The 14,628-nt window shown below is 35.9% G+C and overlaps 3 protein-coding genes across 4 annotated transcripts; 2 read left to right on the forward strand and 1 right to left on the reverse strand.

Annotated features, from left to right (window-relative positions):
• Window positions 1-248: 248 nt before the first annotated feature.
• Window positions 249-2,167, forward strand: LOC108207603 (protein TIFY 10A-like). The gene is made up of 5 exons (XM_017378039.2): window positions 249-708; window positions 1,086-1,197; window positions 1,269-1,398; window positions 1,504-1,561; window positions 1,671-2,167. The coding sequence occupies exons 1-5, from the start codon at window positions 410-412 to the stop codon at window positions 1,858-1,860; spliced, it is 789 nt and encodes a 262-aa protein (XP_017233528.2). The 5' UTR covers window positions 249-409; the 3' UTR covers window positions 1,861-2,167.
• Window positions 2,168-3,559: 1,392 nt separating this feature from the next.
• Window positions 3,560-11,320, forward strand: LOC108209646 (ion channel DMI1). Of its 2 annotated transcripts, XM_017380663.2 has the most exons (12): window positions 3,564-4,149; window positions 4,246-4,314; window positions 4,843-5,469; window positions 6,106-6,288; window positions 6,407-6,466; window positions 6,568-6,771; window positions 7,344-7,592; window positions 8,297-8,395; window positions 8,978-9,172; window positions 9,351-9,443; window positions 9,709-9,975; window positions 10,765-11,320. In XM_017380663.2, exons 1-12 carry the CDS (start codon window positions 3,679-3,681, stop codon window positions 10,981-10,983), a joined length of 2,736 nt encoding a protein of 911 aa, XP_017236152.1. In that variant the 5' UTR covers window positions 3,564-3,678; the 3' UTR covers window positions 10,984-11,320. The 2 variants fall into 2 exon arrangements, 1 of the variants encoding a protein (XP_017236152.1); XR_010288945.1 differs by lacking the exon at window positions 10,765-11,320 and having other exon boundaries at window positions 3,560-4,149; window positions 9,367-9,443; window positions 9,709-9,846.
• An 876-nt stretch (window positions 11,321-12,196) lies between these two features.
• Window positions 12,197-13,747, reverse strand: LOC108210182 (glyoxylase I 4). Its single transcript, XM_017381463.2, has 3 exons — window positions 13,466-13,747; window positions 13,019-13,362; window positions 12,197-12,583 (listed from the first exon to the last, which is right to left on the reverse strand). Exons 1-3 carry the CDS (start codon window positions 13,657-13,659, stop codon window positions 12,507-12,509), a joined length of 615 nt encoding a protein of 204 aa, XP_017236952.1. The 5' UTR covers window positions 13,660-13,747; the 3' UTR covers window positions 12,197-12,506.
• Window positions 13,748-14,628: the final 881 nt, after the last annotated feature.

Here is a 14,628-nt window from a genome sequence, read left to right on the forward strand (position 1 = left end):
CAAAAAAAGCATAGAAAAATTCCAATATTGTCCACTGTCATGTCGTATGCATAATCTCTATTCCGATTGCACAATATAAATTCTAGTTAATTACAATTTAAGCACATGCAAAAATCAAAATCACCAAAGTTAGTGAATAAAGATTGTAAAATCAGCCGTCCAGAGAGTAGAATAGAAATCAGTTGTTTTTACTTTTGGTTCTTTAGGTCCCTTACAAATAGTAGAGTCACCACAAAGCCATAAACAAAACTATTGTCTTTATTTTCTCACATCACATCCTCTCTAGAAACCATCGCAATGCCTGCCTCCATTTGTTCACTTTCTCCCCACACACACAAATCACCTCTGCTGTTCCATTGTTTTTGTACCTCCTTGTTGGAGTCCTCCCTCTATAAAGACTGTACCGCGGATGAAAAGTATATGTGAAAATATATTAGAAATGTCAGCAGCTTCGAAAGATTGTATCAAGACTGAGAAGTTTGATCTGTCAGATGATAGGATGGATGCTGTTAGTGATGAATCCAACCTTGGATTGTTCAGAAAGTATGTGTTGAAGAAAGGCCAGCAGAGTAAAGGCAAGCGAGTTGCAGAAGAAATGTCGGAGTCTGTCAGAAACCAGCTGAGGTTTTCTGCCTTGAACCCTCAGCAGTTTGCCTATACTTCTCGGCCTTCTACTCTGCTGGAGAAACACTTGCTTCCTGCGCTTGAGTAAGTATATATCATCTGTCGTCGTTTCTTTACAAGTCAGTTATGCACATTTTGTGGATCGTGTAATGTAATGGCAGAATTACCATTTACTAACAAACATGATTATGATCTGAACATAACATATTGCCAATATCAGTAAAGTGTTAAGATTCCCCTTTGAACTTTAAGATTAAGGGTAAAAGAGTTCAAACTGGACAGGTCTGTGAGCTTTTTTAATCCAGTACAAGGTGAAACGAATCTTCTGAAACCTCGTGTTATTGGAAGAAACATATTTATAATATGATTCACTAACATCTACAAACATTTCAATAACAACTCACTAATTTGTAGTTCGGGTACTAATACAAATTTCTTCTTCGTGGATATTCTATCTAAAGATCCAGTGCAAAGTTACCAATTTCATCTGGTGAAAGCAAGACTGCAAAACCACAGCTAACAATTTTCTACAATGGCGCCATCAATGTATATGATAACGTCTCTGTTGATCAGGTACTGATTTTTTTGATTTTGACTGCCGGCTATAAAAATTTATTTACTTCTTCTGAAACATCCAAATTTAGGCGCAAGCCATTTTCCTTTTAGCAGGTAGAGCAACTGTATCGCCTCCAACTGTGACGGAAACACCCAAAGTGGACATCGCAAAACCTCAGAAAGTAGACAACACATCCTCTATTGGCAAGTTGCAGACTGGTATATTTCTAAACAAATTAAACTATTCACAACTTAATTTACGACCAAATTCAATACACAAAGACTTTATTCATATTCATATTCATGTTTGTGAACTGGCTCCAGATCTTCCTCTAGCAAGAACGATTTCTCTCCAACATTTCCTAGCAAAGCGTCGCCAAAGGTACTCACAAATAGCATTTTGCTTAATTTTTTTTCCCTAAACCAGACATGTTGTAGCAATATTTATAATCTATTTCAAGTTTTGGCGCTTCACATTTTTGATTGTGCAGGATAATGAGCAAATCTCCGTACCCTGCACCCTCCAGCAGTAGCACTCGAAAAGATGTTGATAAAGAGTATGCTGAAATGAAGCAGAACAGAAACAACATTGTGGATCTAAATGAAGAAAAAAGCTTCTCAAAATCTCCTTTCCCTTCCCAGGGATTCTTTTTCCCCATTCCAGCTAACAAGCGTTGTTAAGTATGATTAGTTCTTATGATAAAGACGTTTAATTATGTTCAAGTAGTAGTATAATTAGCTTTAGACTTTCAGACATTATAATCAGCATTTCAGCATTATAAATTCACACCAGCTTACAAACATAAAAATAAGACCACGTATATCATCAGACTTTACTGTGATGTTGTGTGCTTGTTACAGCTTTCCTGAACTCACAGAGTTACAGTAATGGCTAGGGTTTTCGTGATCATAGGCATATGTGCACGTGCTTCTATCAACTTGTAAAATCAGTCCTCATTCCTTAACAATGTTCTATACTTCTATTACAGCCAGACAACTTGGCATTTAATTTGGGTGAGAGCAGAACAGAAACAGCATTGTGCATATAATTTGTTCAAAGCTGCCTTTGCTTACTTTGATCAACTTTTTATGATTTTAATTATGATTTGAAGACACGAAAATGTTAGGTAACTAAAAAGTGTTTCCAAATTTTTTTTCTCAAATCTAATTAGTAATGTATGATTAGTTTAATTCACACTAATAATATGAATCACCTGTATGCACTATCAACTACCAGGTTAAAAATAGCCATCTTTCTACCACAACATTTGGCGAATTTTTTTTGCATACTTAGCACTATCTAAGATATCCCATTATAATTTGCGATTACTATACAATTTTCGAATTCTGAGACGTCATCATGTTCAAATGAGGACCAAAAATTAAAGAGAAAACACTCTATTCATCTTTATTCCATATTTTTATACAGATTATTTGATTTTTCTAATACTTATATATAATCAAAATTTATCTTAATATTGTTAAAAAAAATGATATATGTTATCGGTGAAAAGAAAAAATGATATTGCTTTCAGAATTCGTGATAGTTAATATGCAGATCCACACAATTGACATAAGAAAATGACAGGTCATATTATATGATGGAGAAACCAACAACCAACTGCAGCACGTTACAGATATACAACACCACCTCTCTACAAAAATAAAATTAAGCAGCAGAGAAAGTTACCATATGGTGAATATGCAGTAGCCATACTTCTCGCCGCTTCCCAACATTTTACCCGTTTACTTTGTTTAACCCATGATTCAATATAGTGGGAGCAGATGAACTCATGTCTTCCCCAGATGTAATTACTTTCTACTTCAATATTTTATAAAAATTTAAAAAGTTCCAGGCTGTGCGAGAATAATTCTCGTGTCTATTCTCGAATAAATAGTATTTGATTTTTTTACACATACTTTTAAATATATTAATCTCATTAATTTTCAAATTTTTATTTATAAATTAAAGTATAAATTTAATATTTTCTTTATAATATATTTTAAAAAAATAATTATTATAGATATACGGTTAATGTTTTTAAAAGTATGTGCCAAAAAGTCAATCATCTTCTATTTGAAAACAGAAAAATATTAAATATCACGCACTAAACTAAGTATTTGATCTTTTTATTAAATATTTATTATATTAGAGTGTAATTAATAAATTGATAAAATATTTTACAAAATAAAGAAACACAGATGCAGAGATTGCAAGATTAGATTTACTTTTGTCAGAATAATTGTAGATGCTGGAATCTTATTACAACACCATTCCCAAGATCTGACAATCAGCCTTTTACACCTCCTACTTGTAGTTAAACTTAACTAACTTAACTTACTTTTGGCCAAAAAAAAACTAACTTAACTTAACTTAACTTAACTTAACTTACTGACGTGTCATCTCCTCTTCTCTCTCTCTCTCTCTCTGTCTCTCTCTCTGTCTCTCTGCATTTAATCACTTAACAATCCAATCATCTTATACTCTCCTCCCCCACCATGAAACCTGAAGTAAGCCCCCCCCTCCTCAAGAAATCCAGAACCATCTCCACCGACGATCCCGACCCCCCGCCGCCCCATTTCCCCGGCCCCCTTTTCCCCGCCGTCCGCCGAACCGCCGCCTCTCCGCCGCCCCCAATCTCCCTCTCCGACCAACGCTTCGGCGTCTCCGATAGGGACTATGTCTACCCCTCTTTCCTCGGCCCTTACAGCTCAAGAACTCGCGTCACTGTCAAGTCATCACCCTCTAAAACCCCCCAGAAATCATTTGATCCCCCAGGCCCAATTAGCACACCTCCCAGGCCCAATTCGATGCACAAGGCCAAGTTGAAGCAGGACAGGGATTTGAAATCGGTGCCTGTTCAGATTCTTGCGAATACTTTGACTTCTAGCGCGTCTCTGCCCAATTCGGCGACTCCTTTGATTCATAGGACTAGTAGTGGATTCAGGAATTCTTTGTTTTTTAACTTGGTTGGTCTCGATTGCAATCGGTTTCGGTGTTTGTGTGTGTGTTATATTATGATTGCATTTTATGATGATTGTGACTGGTTTTTTTGTTTGTTGCAGCTTAAATTCATCTGTGTAGTGTCTGTATCGTATGCCATATCGTTGCAGAATAAAGTTACGAAGCTGCAGGTTAGTCTGTACTTGACTCGCAACTTACAAGGCTTTTCTTTGTACATGATCAAAATGTAGTGCTGAGTTTAATTTTTTTGACTAATTGAAAACATTTATCCAAATTCACCATCTCAGTCATTAATTTGTGGACAGAGAGTCTAGTGCGTGCTTGTGAAATATGAGGCAGACCTAGATGAAAACCTACAATAATTTTTGAATTTAGTACTTATGTAACTTGTATCTGCTATGTATCAACTCATCCGATAAAAAAACTTATGATCACACCTTGCAATTTAGTTGTGATGAACTTGTGTCTAACATATCCGTAGCTCTAGCGTAGCTAGTAAGAAAGTCTTCTGATCCGTGTTTGGAAAAGTTGTACTTCCCCCTTAATTTTTAAACTTTAGCTATATATTTCTTCCTCTTGCCGCTACTTAGCCATGCTGTTTTTTAATCCTGGGTTCGTCAATGCTTGAAGTTATTTGTGCTACAACAATGAAAATGCTGATGTAGACTGGTTGACAACGACGACTTTCTTTTGTGCAGGAAGAGAATGTCAGGCTTGGGAAGCTGTCCGGGAATAGTGAATATGTGTATATTGACAATCAGACTTTGTTAGATTCTGAAAATGACAGTTTGTTTGTATATTTTAGTAACAGCAGCAGTAGAGCAATTGCTCTGTATGTTGTTCTATTTACCCTTCTGATACCATTTGTTTTGTACAAATATCTTGATGATCTTCCGAGAATAAAGAATCTTTCAAAAGCAACTAATAGAAAAGAGGAGGTTCCTTTGAAGAAGAGAATCGCATATATGGTTGATGTGTGCTTCTCTGTTTATCCTTATGCAAAGTTGCTGGCACTTCTATTTGCAACTATATTTCTTATAGGATTTGGTGGCTTGGCGTTGTATGCCGTCAGTGATGCTAGCTTTTCTGAAGCACTTTGGCTTTCTTGGAGTTTTGTAGCGGACTCAGGAAATCATGCTGATAGGGTGGGCACTGGCCCCAGAATTGTCTCTGTCTCTATAACTGCAGGAGGCATGCTGATATTTGCAATGATGTTGGGGCTCGTTTCAGATGCAATCTCAGAGAAGGTAGATTCCTTGCGAAAAGGGAAGAGCGAGGTCATTGAAAATAACCATATACTAATCCTTGGATGGAGTGACAAACTGGTAAATTCATTATGAGCTTAGTTTGAAATTGTTAATTCTGTATTATCCGTATTTTGTTGGAATTTTCAATCTTTCATTTTCTTGTTATAGTAACTTTTTATGCATAACACATGTCATTATCATCAGCAGAGACTTCTTCTTTTAAGCCTTAAGTTTTATTGTCCTTGAGTTGTAAGAGTTATCACGGGGAGTACGAATGCATCTGCCAATTTAATATTCCTAAAATTTTTTAGGAAAGGCTGGGGAACTCCAAATGATAAAGGTTCTTGACAAAAGAAACAATTTTCTGCCCATAAATTTTTATGGTATTAGGAATTTTTGTCATGGTCTTCTACGGAGATTGAAAAATGTCTCTATATGTGATAGATCTTCTATATGCTTTTATTATGTGTATGTTACCATCAAGTCCGTTTATTAAAGTTTAATATCTGTTGCCAGTTACCAGTTGTAGGAAACCTTGAACCAGCTAAATTGTTGACTTGCACTATTTATTGTTCATTTTCCTACTCCTTGTCTACAGACTACAATTGAAGTAGTTGCAGGATTTTCCACTACCCGAGGAACTAGGTGCTGTTATTAAAATATTTAAAAGATCAATTAGTCGCTAATGTATAACAATTTGCTGTCCTGATACAGGGCTCACTGTTGAAGCAACTCACGATTGCAAATAAAAGCATCGGAGGTGGTGTTATTGTTGTCCTCTCGGAAAGGGACAAGGAGGATATGGAAATGGATATTGCAAAGCTTGAATTCGACTTCATGGGCACATCTGTTATATGCAGAAGTGGCAGTCCGCTTATATTAGCTGATCTGAAGAAGGTGAACTGGGAGAATTCTATGTTTTAACCTTGAACTCTTTAAAACACACACATTCATTCTCACTGAATATGTAATTACCTTTCTTTTCATCATTCGTGTATAATTCTCTTGCAACTAGGTTTCAGTTTCGAAGGCGCGTGCTATCATTGTTTTAGCATCTGATGAAAATGCCGATCAGGTACATTAGTACCTATATTTGTAAAGAAACTAATTTATATAACGAAGAGTTGCACTTTAAACCAAAATTATTGATTTTGTTTTTTGGAACTTTCCTTTTAGAGTGATGCACATGCTTTGAGGGCTGTGCTTAGCCTTACGGGAGTAAAAGAGGGATTGAGGGGTCATGTAGTTGTAGAGATGAGTGACATTGATAATGAACCCTTGGTTAAGCTTGTTGGAGGAGAACTGATTGAGACAGTGGTTGCACATGATGTTATTGGCCGATTGATGATTCAGTGTGCACTGCAGCCCGGTCTTGCACAGGTCAGTTAAATTCATAATATTCTTAAATTTGAAATGCATAGTACAGTTGTACTAGTTATTGCTTTATTGGGTATTTGTTGACTTCTTCTTGTAGCTCAAGGGATCTATTAGTGACGTTCATTTCTGTTCTTTTTTTAAAAAAATATTAAGAAGTGTCTAAACTTAAATCCTTTAAAATGTTGACAAGTGCACATTTCCATGTTATTCTTTATGCACCACTTCCTATGCATTGGACAGGTCCTAAGAGACTGATTTATAATGCTCTTAGCTCCAGCAGAAAAGGGAAAATGCACTTGTCCTTGATATGGTGCAAAGCTTTAGTATTTATTCAATTTTCATTTATTGCATGGTCTCCTTGGTTTTGCCTCTCAAAGACAATTTTTGAGAAGTTACAGCGCGCACATTCTTAGAAGAGTACTGATGGATTACCCAAATCCAGCATCAGTTAGTAAAAATGATGAATATTCACTTCACCATAGCAGATTAACTTACTATATTTTATTTATATAAAATCCAATCTTCTGATTTTGTTAGAAATGACCTTAGTGATTGCTTCTTTTATGTTGTGTCAGATATGGGAAGATATTTTAGGGTTTGAAAATGCAGAATTTTATATAAAAAGGTGGCCTCAACTGGATGGTAGGAATTTTGAAGAAGTGCTTGTCTCATTTCCCGATGCAATCCCTTGCGGAATAAAAGTTGCTGCTGATGGTGGGAAGATAATCTTAAATCCTGATGATAAATATGTGCTTAAAGAAGGTGATGAAGTCATTGTTATTGCTGAGGACGATGATACGTATTCCCCAGGTCCCATAGCAGAGGTCAGTCGGTTCTCTTGCTCTTGTGTGTTACTCTGGTATAGACCTGCAGTGCAGAACTTAAATAGCCGTGTAGCTGGAACATCATGCAGGCATACATGTTTATCAGTTTATCTTTTTAATGAATATCATATGCTTTCTCTTAACATTATTATAATCATCACAAGTGCCATATAGACAACTCTTACACTTCAGGTATTATCTTTAGATTCTGCTCCAGAAATTCCTTTTGCACTTGATTTTGTTGATTAATGTTAGATATTGTTCCACATATCTAATTGCGCATAAGTTATTAGCCAAAAAAGTTTCTTAGTATAGAAGTAAAACAAGTTACCAACAAACTGATTTCATTTCTCATCCGTGCAATGTGAACTGAAAATGCGGCATACATTCGAATAATTGCCTGAGCATTTTAGATTTGAATGTCGAATTCCTAATCTAGCTTCAACTTGATTCACCTTTAGTTGGTACTTCGTGAGTGTAAGTTCGTATTATGGTCAAAGAGGCAGGTAGAGTAATATCATTAGTAACTAGTGGTCAATGACCTTCAAGCTGCTGTTTTAGGTTAGAACTTACAGTATACACTGGTAACTTGGGAAAATAATTGGAAAGACATTTCCAACCTTGTTTTGATTATGTATTTGGTGGACGTAGAAGGCCTATTGGAGTAATTAATTATTTTGTGTTGTTAATTCTTTTTTATGCAGGTTCAACGAGGTCTCTTTCCTAAAATATCTGACCCTCCCAAATATCCTGAAAAGATTTTATTTTGTGGCTGGCGGCGTGATATTGATGACATGATTATGGTATCAACAAATCCTATCTTATTATCTTGTTTTGGATTTATCACGTCTATCTTGCTATTCACATATTGTTAGAGCAAGTTCAAGACTTGGACATTGGTTATTGTGGCAAAAATACAGTCCGGTCTCTCAGAGAGCCTGCTAGCTGGTATCCCACTTATGATAAGAAGAAGAATGGCGACCAACAGTGAGCAAAATGAGTTAATAATACTCATGATTGAAATTCCTTGGGAGAATCAACTTTTTAGATATCATGGACTTGTGGCATAGACAAGTCAAATCAAACTGAAAATCTTGAAACTCCAACACAAGCGCCTTGTACATTCTTCCTGATCTTTGTTAGAGCCTTAATGTTACCATCTGTTAAGAATTAAGATATTCTCATTGTCTTAGTTACTTCTCCTACAATATAGACTTCATTAACTAATTCTAATGCATACCAAAATGAGAAAGCCAAGTTGATTTGGAAGTAAACCCGAATCCTTTTATGGAAGGGTTTATTTAATATGAAAAAAGTTACAGAGCATAAAATTTTATTGAAGCTTATGTAGGTCATCCTATATACTGAACCTTTTACCATCCCAGGTTTTAGAAGCACTATTGGCCCCGGGTTCTGAGCTGTGGATGTTCAATGAGGTTCCAGAGCAAGAAAGAGAGAAGAAGTTAATCGATGGTGGGCTTGATGTAGGCAGACTAGAGAACATAAAACTCATACATCGTGAAGGGAATGCAGTTATCAAACGGCATTTAGAATATCTTCCTCTGGAGACCTTTGATTCTGTAAGGTTTTCCATCCCTATACAGAGTTCAATTAAAGAATAGAGAGAAACACATAGACAGCTAGCGCCATGTTAGTTTGCTCCTTGCGAATCATTTTATCCTCTGCCAAGGAATATATCTTTTAGCAAATATGTGTGTGGCAGTAAGCTTTTGCCTGTACTAACTCTGAATGGATCAGATTTTAATTCTGGCAGATGAATCCGTAGAAGATTCCATTGTGCATTCTGACTCGCGATCTCTTGCCACGCTCCTCCTTATTCGAGACATTCAGGTAACTAATGGCATTGAGCTTTTCCAGTATATAGATCAATAAGCATAGATGTAGGGGAATGTATTCTGATATGCACTACCATTCTATTTTAGGGTCAATCTTACTGTGTTTCTCTTTGATCAGTGTAAATGCTCAAAAAATGACAAGTGCCTCTTGTCTGAGCACGCTCATTAGCGCTGTATACACTATTTCATGAAATGTTTTTGTTGACTCTTATAATCTTATTCTAAGATAATTTACCTATTCCTATATTTGTGGATTTCAGTCAAAGCGACTCCCCTCCAAAGATAGGAAATCGATGCCTCTACGACATTCTGGGTTTTCTCACAGCTCATGGATCCGTGAAATGCAACAAGCTTCTGATAAATCAATAATAATAAGCGAGATACTGGATTCTAGGACAAGAAACTTGGTTTCAGTGACCAGAATTAGTGATTATGTGCTTTCTAATGAGCTGGTAAGCATGGCTCTTGCAATGGTAGCTGAAGACAAACAAATAAACAGAGTGCTTGAGGAGCTTTTTGCTGAAGAGGTAAGCTTCCTCTTCTCATGTTTTCAGGGAGGTGAACTTGAGACCTCTGCCAACACTGATATTGAGCTCTGGTACCATATTAAGTTATTAGTTCTCCTACAACCTCTAATGTTGTGTTTAGTTAGGGAGACTGGAGTGGAATGGTTTGAGTAAAATTAAAACAAAATATTAGAGATAGGAGGGAAGTTTTGGGGAAAAAAAGAACGAGTGCAAGACTGTTATGATGAAATTTGAGACGAAATTGGGTAATGGAGCATTGCTTTTCAAATTTGGGGCTGTGACTTCTAGTATAGGGGGTAAGGAATGGAATAAGTGAAGGAATTAATGAACTTTTGAAACAATTGTCTATAACATAGTCCAGATTTCATTCCATTCCATTCCTTCCGAATTCATTCACCCCAATCAAACACAACATAAGTTGTTAGAGAAATGACTTACGAGGATCTTATGTTATGTTCTAACAAATACCCTCAGATTTACTTACCAGGATCTTGGATTTTATATTATATTCTAACAAATAACCTGAGATTTATATTGGTGCACAGTACTAGTCAGGAACTGGAAACTAATGCAACTTATTATAAAATGAAATCCCAGATATATATGTTCTGAAAGTTTGTTGATGATACTTGAGCTAGTCTCATCTTACTTAGCCTTAAAGGAATGTGCAACTTCAAAGGTTAAGAATGCAAATCATGTATTCCACACAATACCATCCACTTAACATTCTAAATGAGTAGAATGATTTGTTTCCTATAGAAGATCTTATTGTCTCCTGACTGCCTGCAGGGAAGTGAAATGTGTATAAAACCTTCAGAGTTCTATCTTTATGACCAGGAAGAACTCTGCTTTTATGACATTATGATCAGGGGTCGTCAGAGAGATGAAATCGTCATCGGTTACCGTCTTGCAGCTGCAGAGCGCGCAGTTATCAACCCTGTCAAAAAATCAGAATCAAGAAAATGGTCGATAGATGATGTTTTTGTTGTCATTTCATTGGGTGAATGATAGAGGAATATTACTAGTTAGTTGAAGTATTGAGATGAAGCATAGATCTTTTTGGCTGATAGAGAAGTTCTCGCGGTCACAGAACTTGAATGACTTAACTCGGATCAAGTTGACTCAGGCAGCAGCCGCAGCAGGCGTATTGTACAAATGTAACAACACAAATTCATTGTAAAACTTGAATACAAATTTAGGTCATTTAAGTTCTAGAAGATTAATATTTCTGGGAACTTTCCCTTCCCAAGCCTGTGTCATTTTGTTAGTATGTGGGATATCCACCCTTTGTTGTATAATGATATTGTAACTTAAAGAGGAGTAGTTACAAATTTTTCTTTGTTAATTCCGTTTTGTTTTTCCATTTCCGTTTGTTGTTTCTTTAATATATAAATTAACAACAAACTAATCTTATTTAGAAGGCACATACTGATCAGCAAGCTTTTAATGATAAAACTTCATGCATGTATATTGCAACTATCAGAAGCTTCAGCCAATCTAGTATTTTTTCCAGCTTGTTACAATAAAGAGAATTTTCATCATGTTTTCAAATAAATTTCCGAATTAGAGATTATATCATGTTCTACTTGATAGTTGAGAAAATCAATTGACACGTTCCTCAACTATCTCGGTCCGGTCTTATCTGAAAAAAAGATTTCGCATTCTGAATCCTTCAACTTCAAAAATTATTTGGATTAGGTCCTTCTTTTAAAAAGATTCTGACGGGCGTCAGAAGAAGCGGCTGTTATCCTGACACTTCATTAACTTAGCTAACTTTGATTGAAATTGGAGGGAAAAATGAAATTAAACACAAAAAAATACAATAAAAAAGAACAATTATTGGTGCGCATAATATCGCAAATTTTAGAAAATAGAAGATAGAGCTATGAGAAGCATTGGGGCCGTTTGGGCAAGCTTAAAAGAAGTGACTTCTTGCTTAAACTAGAGAAGTGGAGCAGAAGTGAGAAGTAAATAAGTGAATAAAGTGTTTGGAAAAGAAGCAGAAGTTGTGATAGAGAAGCTATGATTCTCAACTTTTTAAAAGTGCTTCTGCTTCTTTACACAAACGGGTCAAGAAAAGCAGAAGCCAGAAGCAGCTTCCGCTTCTGGTAAACAAACAGGGCCATTATATCGCAAATTTGAGAAGTAGAAAATAAAGCTCAAATGAGAAGCAGAGAACCGGAATAGTGCAGTATTGTAATTTTTCAGAGGTACAACTGACTTGGTTATCTGAAGAATATTTTTAACATGCAGGTCTATTTCATCATCTTGTTTGTACAATGAATTGGTAAAATTGAGTATTAAGAAACAATCATGCTTTCTATACCCACTTATACAAGGAACTGAAAATTAAAAGATTATACACTCGACACTCGGAAATGTATCTAAACTATGTCGCACAAAATCCTTCTAATAAATCTGAAAAAAAACAGTAAAGGTGGAAGAAAAAAAAGAATGCCTCTCTCTCTCTCTGATCCTGAAGAAGCTTTGAAAATAATAGATGTAGCAGTTGGGTTGTCCAGCAACCTGTTTTAAAATATGTCCATCATTCCCACAACCAAATGTTCCATCATCATGGCTTCAACTTCCCTCTTTGAACTCACTTTCCCTGCATTTATTTCATTTTTTTATTGTCAGTGAAAAGGATCATACAACTACCTACATTGAAATAACAATGAAGGCAGGTCCAATACAATAGATTGCTGCAACTTTCTGCTATGCCTGTAACAGATAATTACATGTCCGGGACTTGTTAGGTGTCAGGGCACCCTCTTCTTTCAGTAACAAAAGATTTACTTATAAGTCCTTTTAAACATATAAGGGTTTGTTTGTGTGCCCATGGGCACATGCTAAACACTAAAATCTATGAATTTGGTGTAGTTTGATTGGTGTGGTTGTTGTGAATGCATAAGGGTCCACCAATATTAAAGAGCGTAAGCCAATTAGGTAAACTTATCAACTTTTGTGCTTATTGTGTACCCACGAGCACATCATAGAAAAACCGAACATATAAATGCATAATCTTGTAAGATATGGGACTTACCACAAGGGGAAGGCAATGCCTTGTTGTTGCTAAGAGTCGTCGAGTTTGGGACAGGGCACGACGAAAGGCCTGAGAGGGGGAGGATAGGAAGGTTCTGGCAATTGCAAATTTCAATCATGTAACCATCCGGGTCATGGAAGAAGAGCTGATCCACCTCCACGCCGCCTTCTGTCACCAGCGCTGTCGCGTATTCAATCCCCATTGCCCCCAGTTTCTGTATAATCAGGTCCATGTTGGTGCACTGGAAGGAAATATGGTTATCTTTGGGATTTATCTTCTGGCCTTGTTTTGTCACAGCATCTTTCACTTCTAGCAAATGTATGCCAATCCCATGATTGAACAACCTGCAAAATTCAACACAATTACATAAATTTAGTTAGCAGAGCAATGTGCATGCCATCAGTGTATTCAATTGGGATTTTAAAAAACGTAAATTTAACGACGTACCATGCGCCTTCAAAGTCAAACGACGAAGGGCGTTTTACGAGCACAAATCCCAGTACATCTTGGTAAAATTTAACCGATGTGGGGAGAGATTTGCAAACATATGAAACATGGTTCAGAGCCAAAAGTGGCACTTCTGGCTTTGATGACCAGCTTATGATCTCTTCTATTTCTCCGCTAACATATTCTTTTCCCATCTCTCTCTAAAAAACGATAACTTCTCTCTAAATCAATGCAAATTCTTGAACTAGTATATCTTGAATCTTTGTAACGTGTAAGGAAACATAGTGCAGAAAGTGGTATTTATAAGCCGTAGCACAGATCACTCGGCATGCATAAAATAATAGATATGTGTTAGATTAGGCCTAGTTGACAGATATGTTTGAAAATGTGTCCAGCTCAGAAAGACGTGACAGGCACAAGGTGTTATATTATTGGTCTAGTCACGCATACATGTGTTACGTTATCCAACCACGTGTGAAGAGACTTGCTACTACTCGTTCTGTATTTCAACACTTTCTCACGTTAAGTCGCTAACCCAGGAAAAGAAGTAACGATTATAAGTAATTAAGTGTTATTTTGGTCTTGACAATCTTCAGATATGTTGATTTTAGTTCGCTAATATTAAATTTTAAGACAGGTGCGTACGGTTTAGCTCAATACAAAAGCACGTTGCTTCTAGATTCAATTTCAACTTGTACATCCATGCAATCACCTGAAAAAATATGTGTTCTTTGGACTTTTTATACGAAATTTAAAATGTATAACAACTTAATATTTTTTAATTGTTTTAGGAATAAAATGTTTGATTTATATTTCTATTTAGAAAAATAAATTAAAAAGTAATAATCAGTAATATTCTGCTTATATAACTTAAATTACATGTAAAAAGTCAAAAAAACATGTGTAAATGATACGAAAGAGGGAATACTCCCTCTGTTTTTTAATATATGACGTTTGACTTTTTGGCACACACTTTAAAGTGCTTTGATCGGACAGTTTGAAGTATTATTTTTGAATTTTTTCTTTTTGAATAAAAATATGTAATCAAAATTTTAATTTTAAAAAAAAATTGATTAAAAATAATAATTTAGGGAGCCGGAGTATATGACTAATTTTAGTTTGTTTCAGCACAATCTGACATGTAAAACTAATGCACCTATTTT

Source organism: Daucus carota, chromosome 2 (genome assembly GCF_001625215.2).
Source record: "Daucus carota subsp. sativus chromosome 2, DH1 v3.0, whole genome shotgun sequence".
In the NCBI taxonomy this organism is placed as follows: Eukaryota; Viridiplantae; Streptophyta; class Magnoliopsida; order Apiales; family Apiaceae; genus Daucus; species Daucus carota.

Excerpts from the sequence above, each read along its gene's own strand:
- LOC108207603 (XM_017378039.2), top strand. The coding sequence starts at position 410 with ATGAAAAGTATATGTGAAAATATATTAGAAATGTCAGCAGCTTCGAAA. Across the intron at positions 1,198-1,268 it reads ATAACGTCTCTGTTGATCAG|GCGCAAGCCATTTTCCTTTT; the intron begins GTACTGATTTTT and ends ATCCAAATTTAG. Across the intron at positions 1,562-1,670 it reads CTAGCAAAGCGTCGCCAAAG|GATAATGAGCAAATCTCCGT; the intron begins GTACTCACAAAT and ends TTGATTGTGCAG.
- LOC108209646 (XM_017380663.2), top strand. The coding sequence starts at position 3,679 with ATGAAACCTGAAGTAAGCCCCCCCCTCCTCAAGAAATCCAGAACCATC. Across the intron at positions 6,289-6,406 it reads TATTAGCTGATCTGAAGAAG|GTTTCAGTTTCGAAGGCGCG; the intron begins GTGAACTGGGAG and ends TCTTGCAACTAG. Across the intron at positions 8,396-8,977 it reads ATATTGATGACATGATTATG|GTTTTAGAAGCACTATTGGC; the intron begins GTATCAACAAAT and ends TTACCATCCCAG.
- LOC108210182 (XM_017381463.2), bottom strand. The coding sequence starts at position 13,659 with ATGGGAAAAGAATATGTTAGCGGAGAAATAGAAGAGATCATAAGCTGG. Across the intron at positions 13,363-13,465 it reads TTTGACTTTGAAGGCGCATG|GTTGTTCAATCATGGGATTG; the intron begins GTACGTCGTTAA and ends TGAATTTTGCAG. Across the intron at positions 12,584-13,018 it reads GGCATTGCCTTCCCCTTGTG|GGAAAGTGAGTTCAAAGAGG; the intron begins GTAAGTCCCATA and ends AAATAAATGCAG.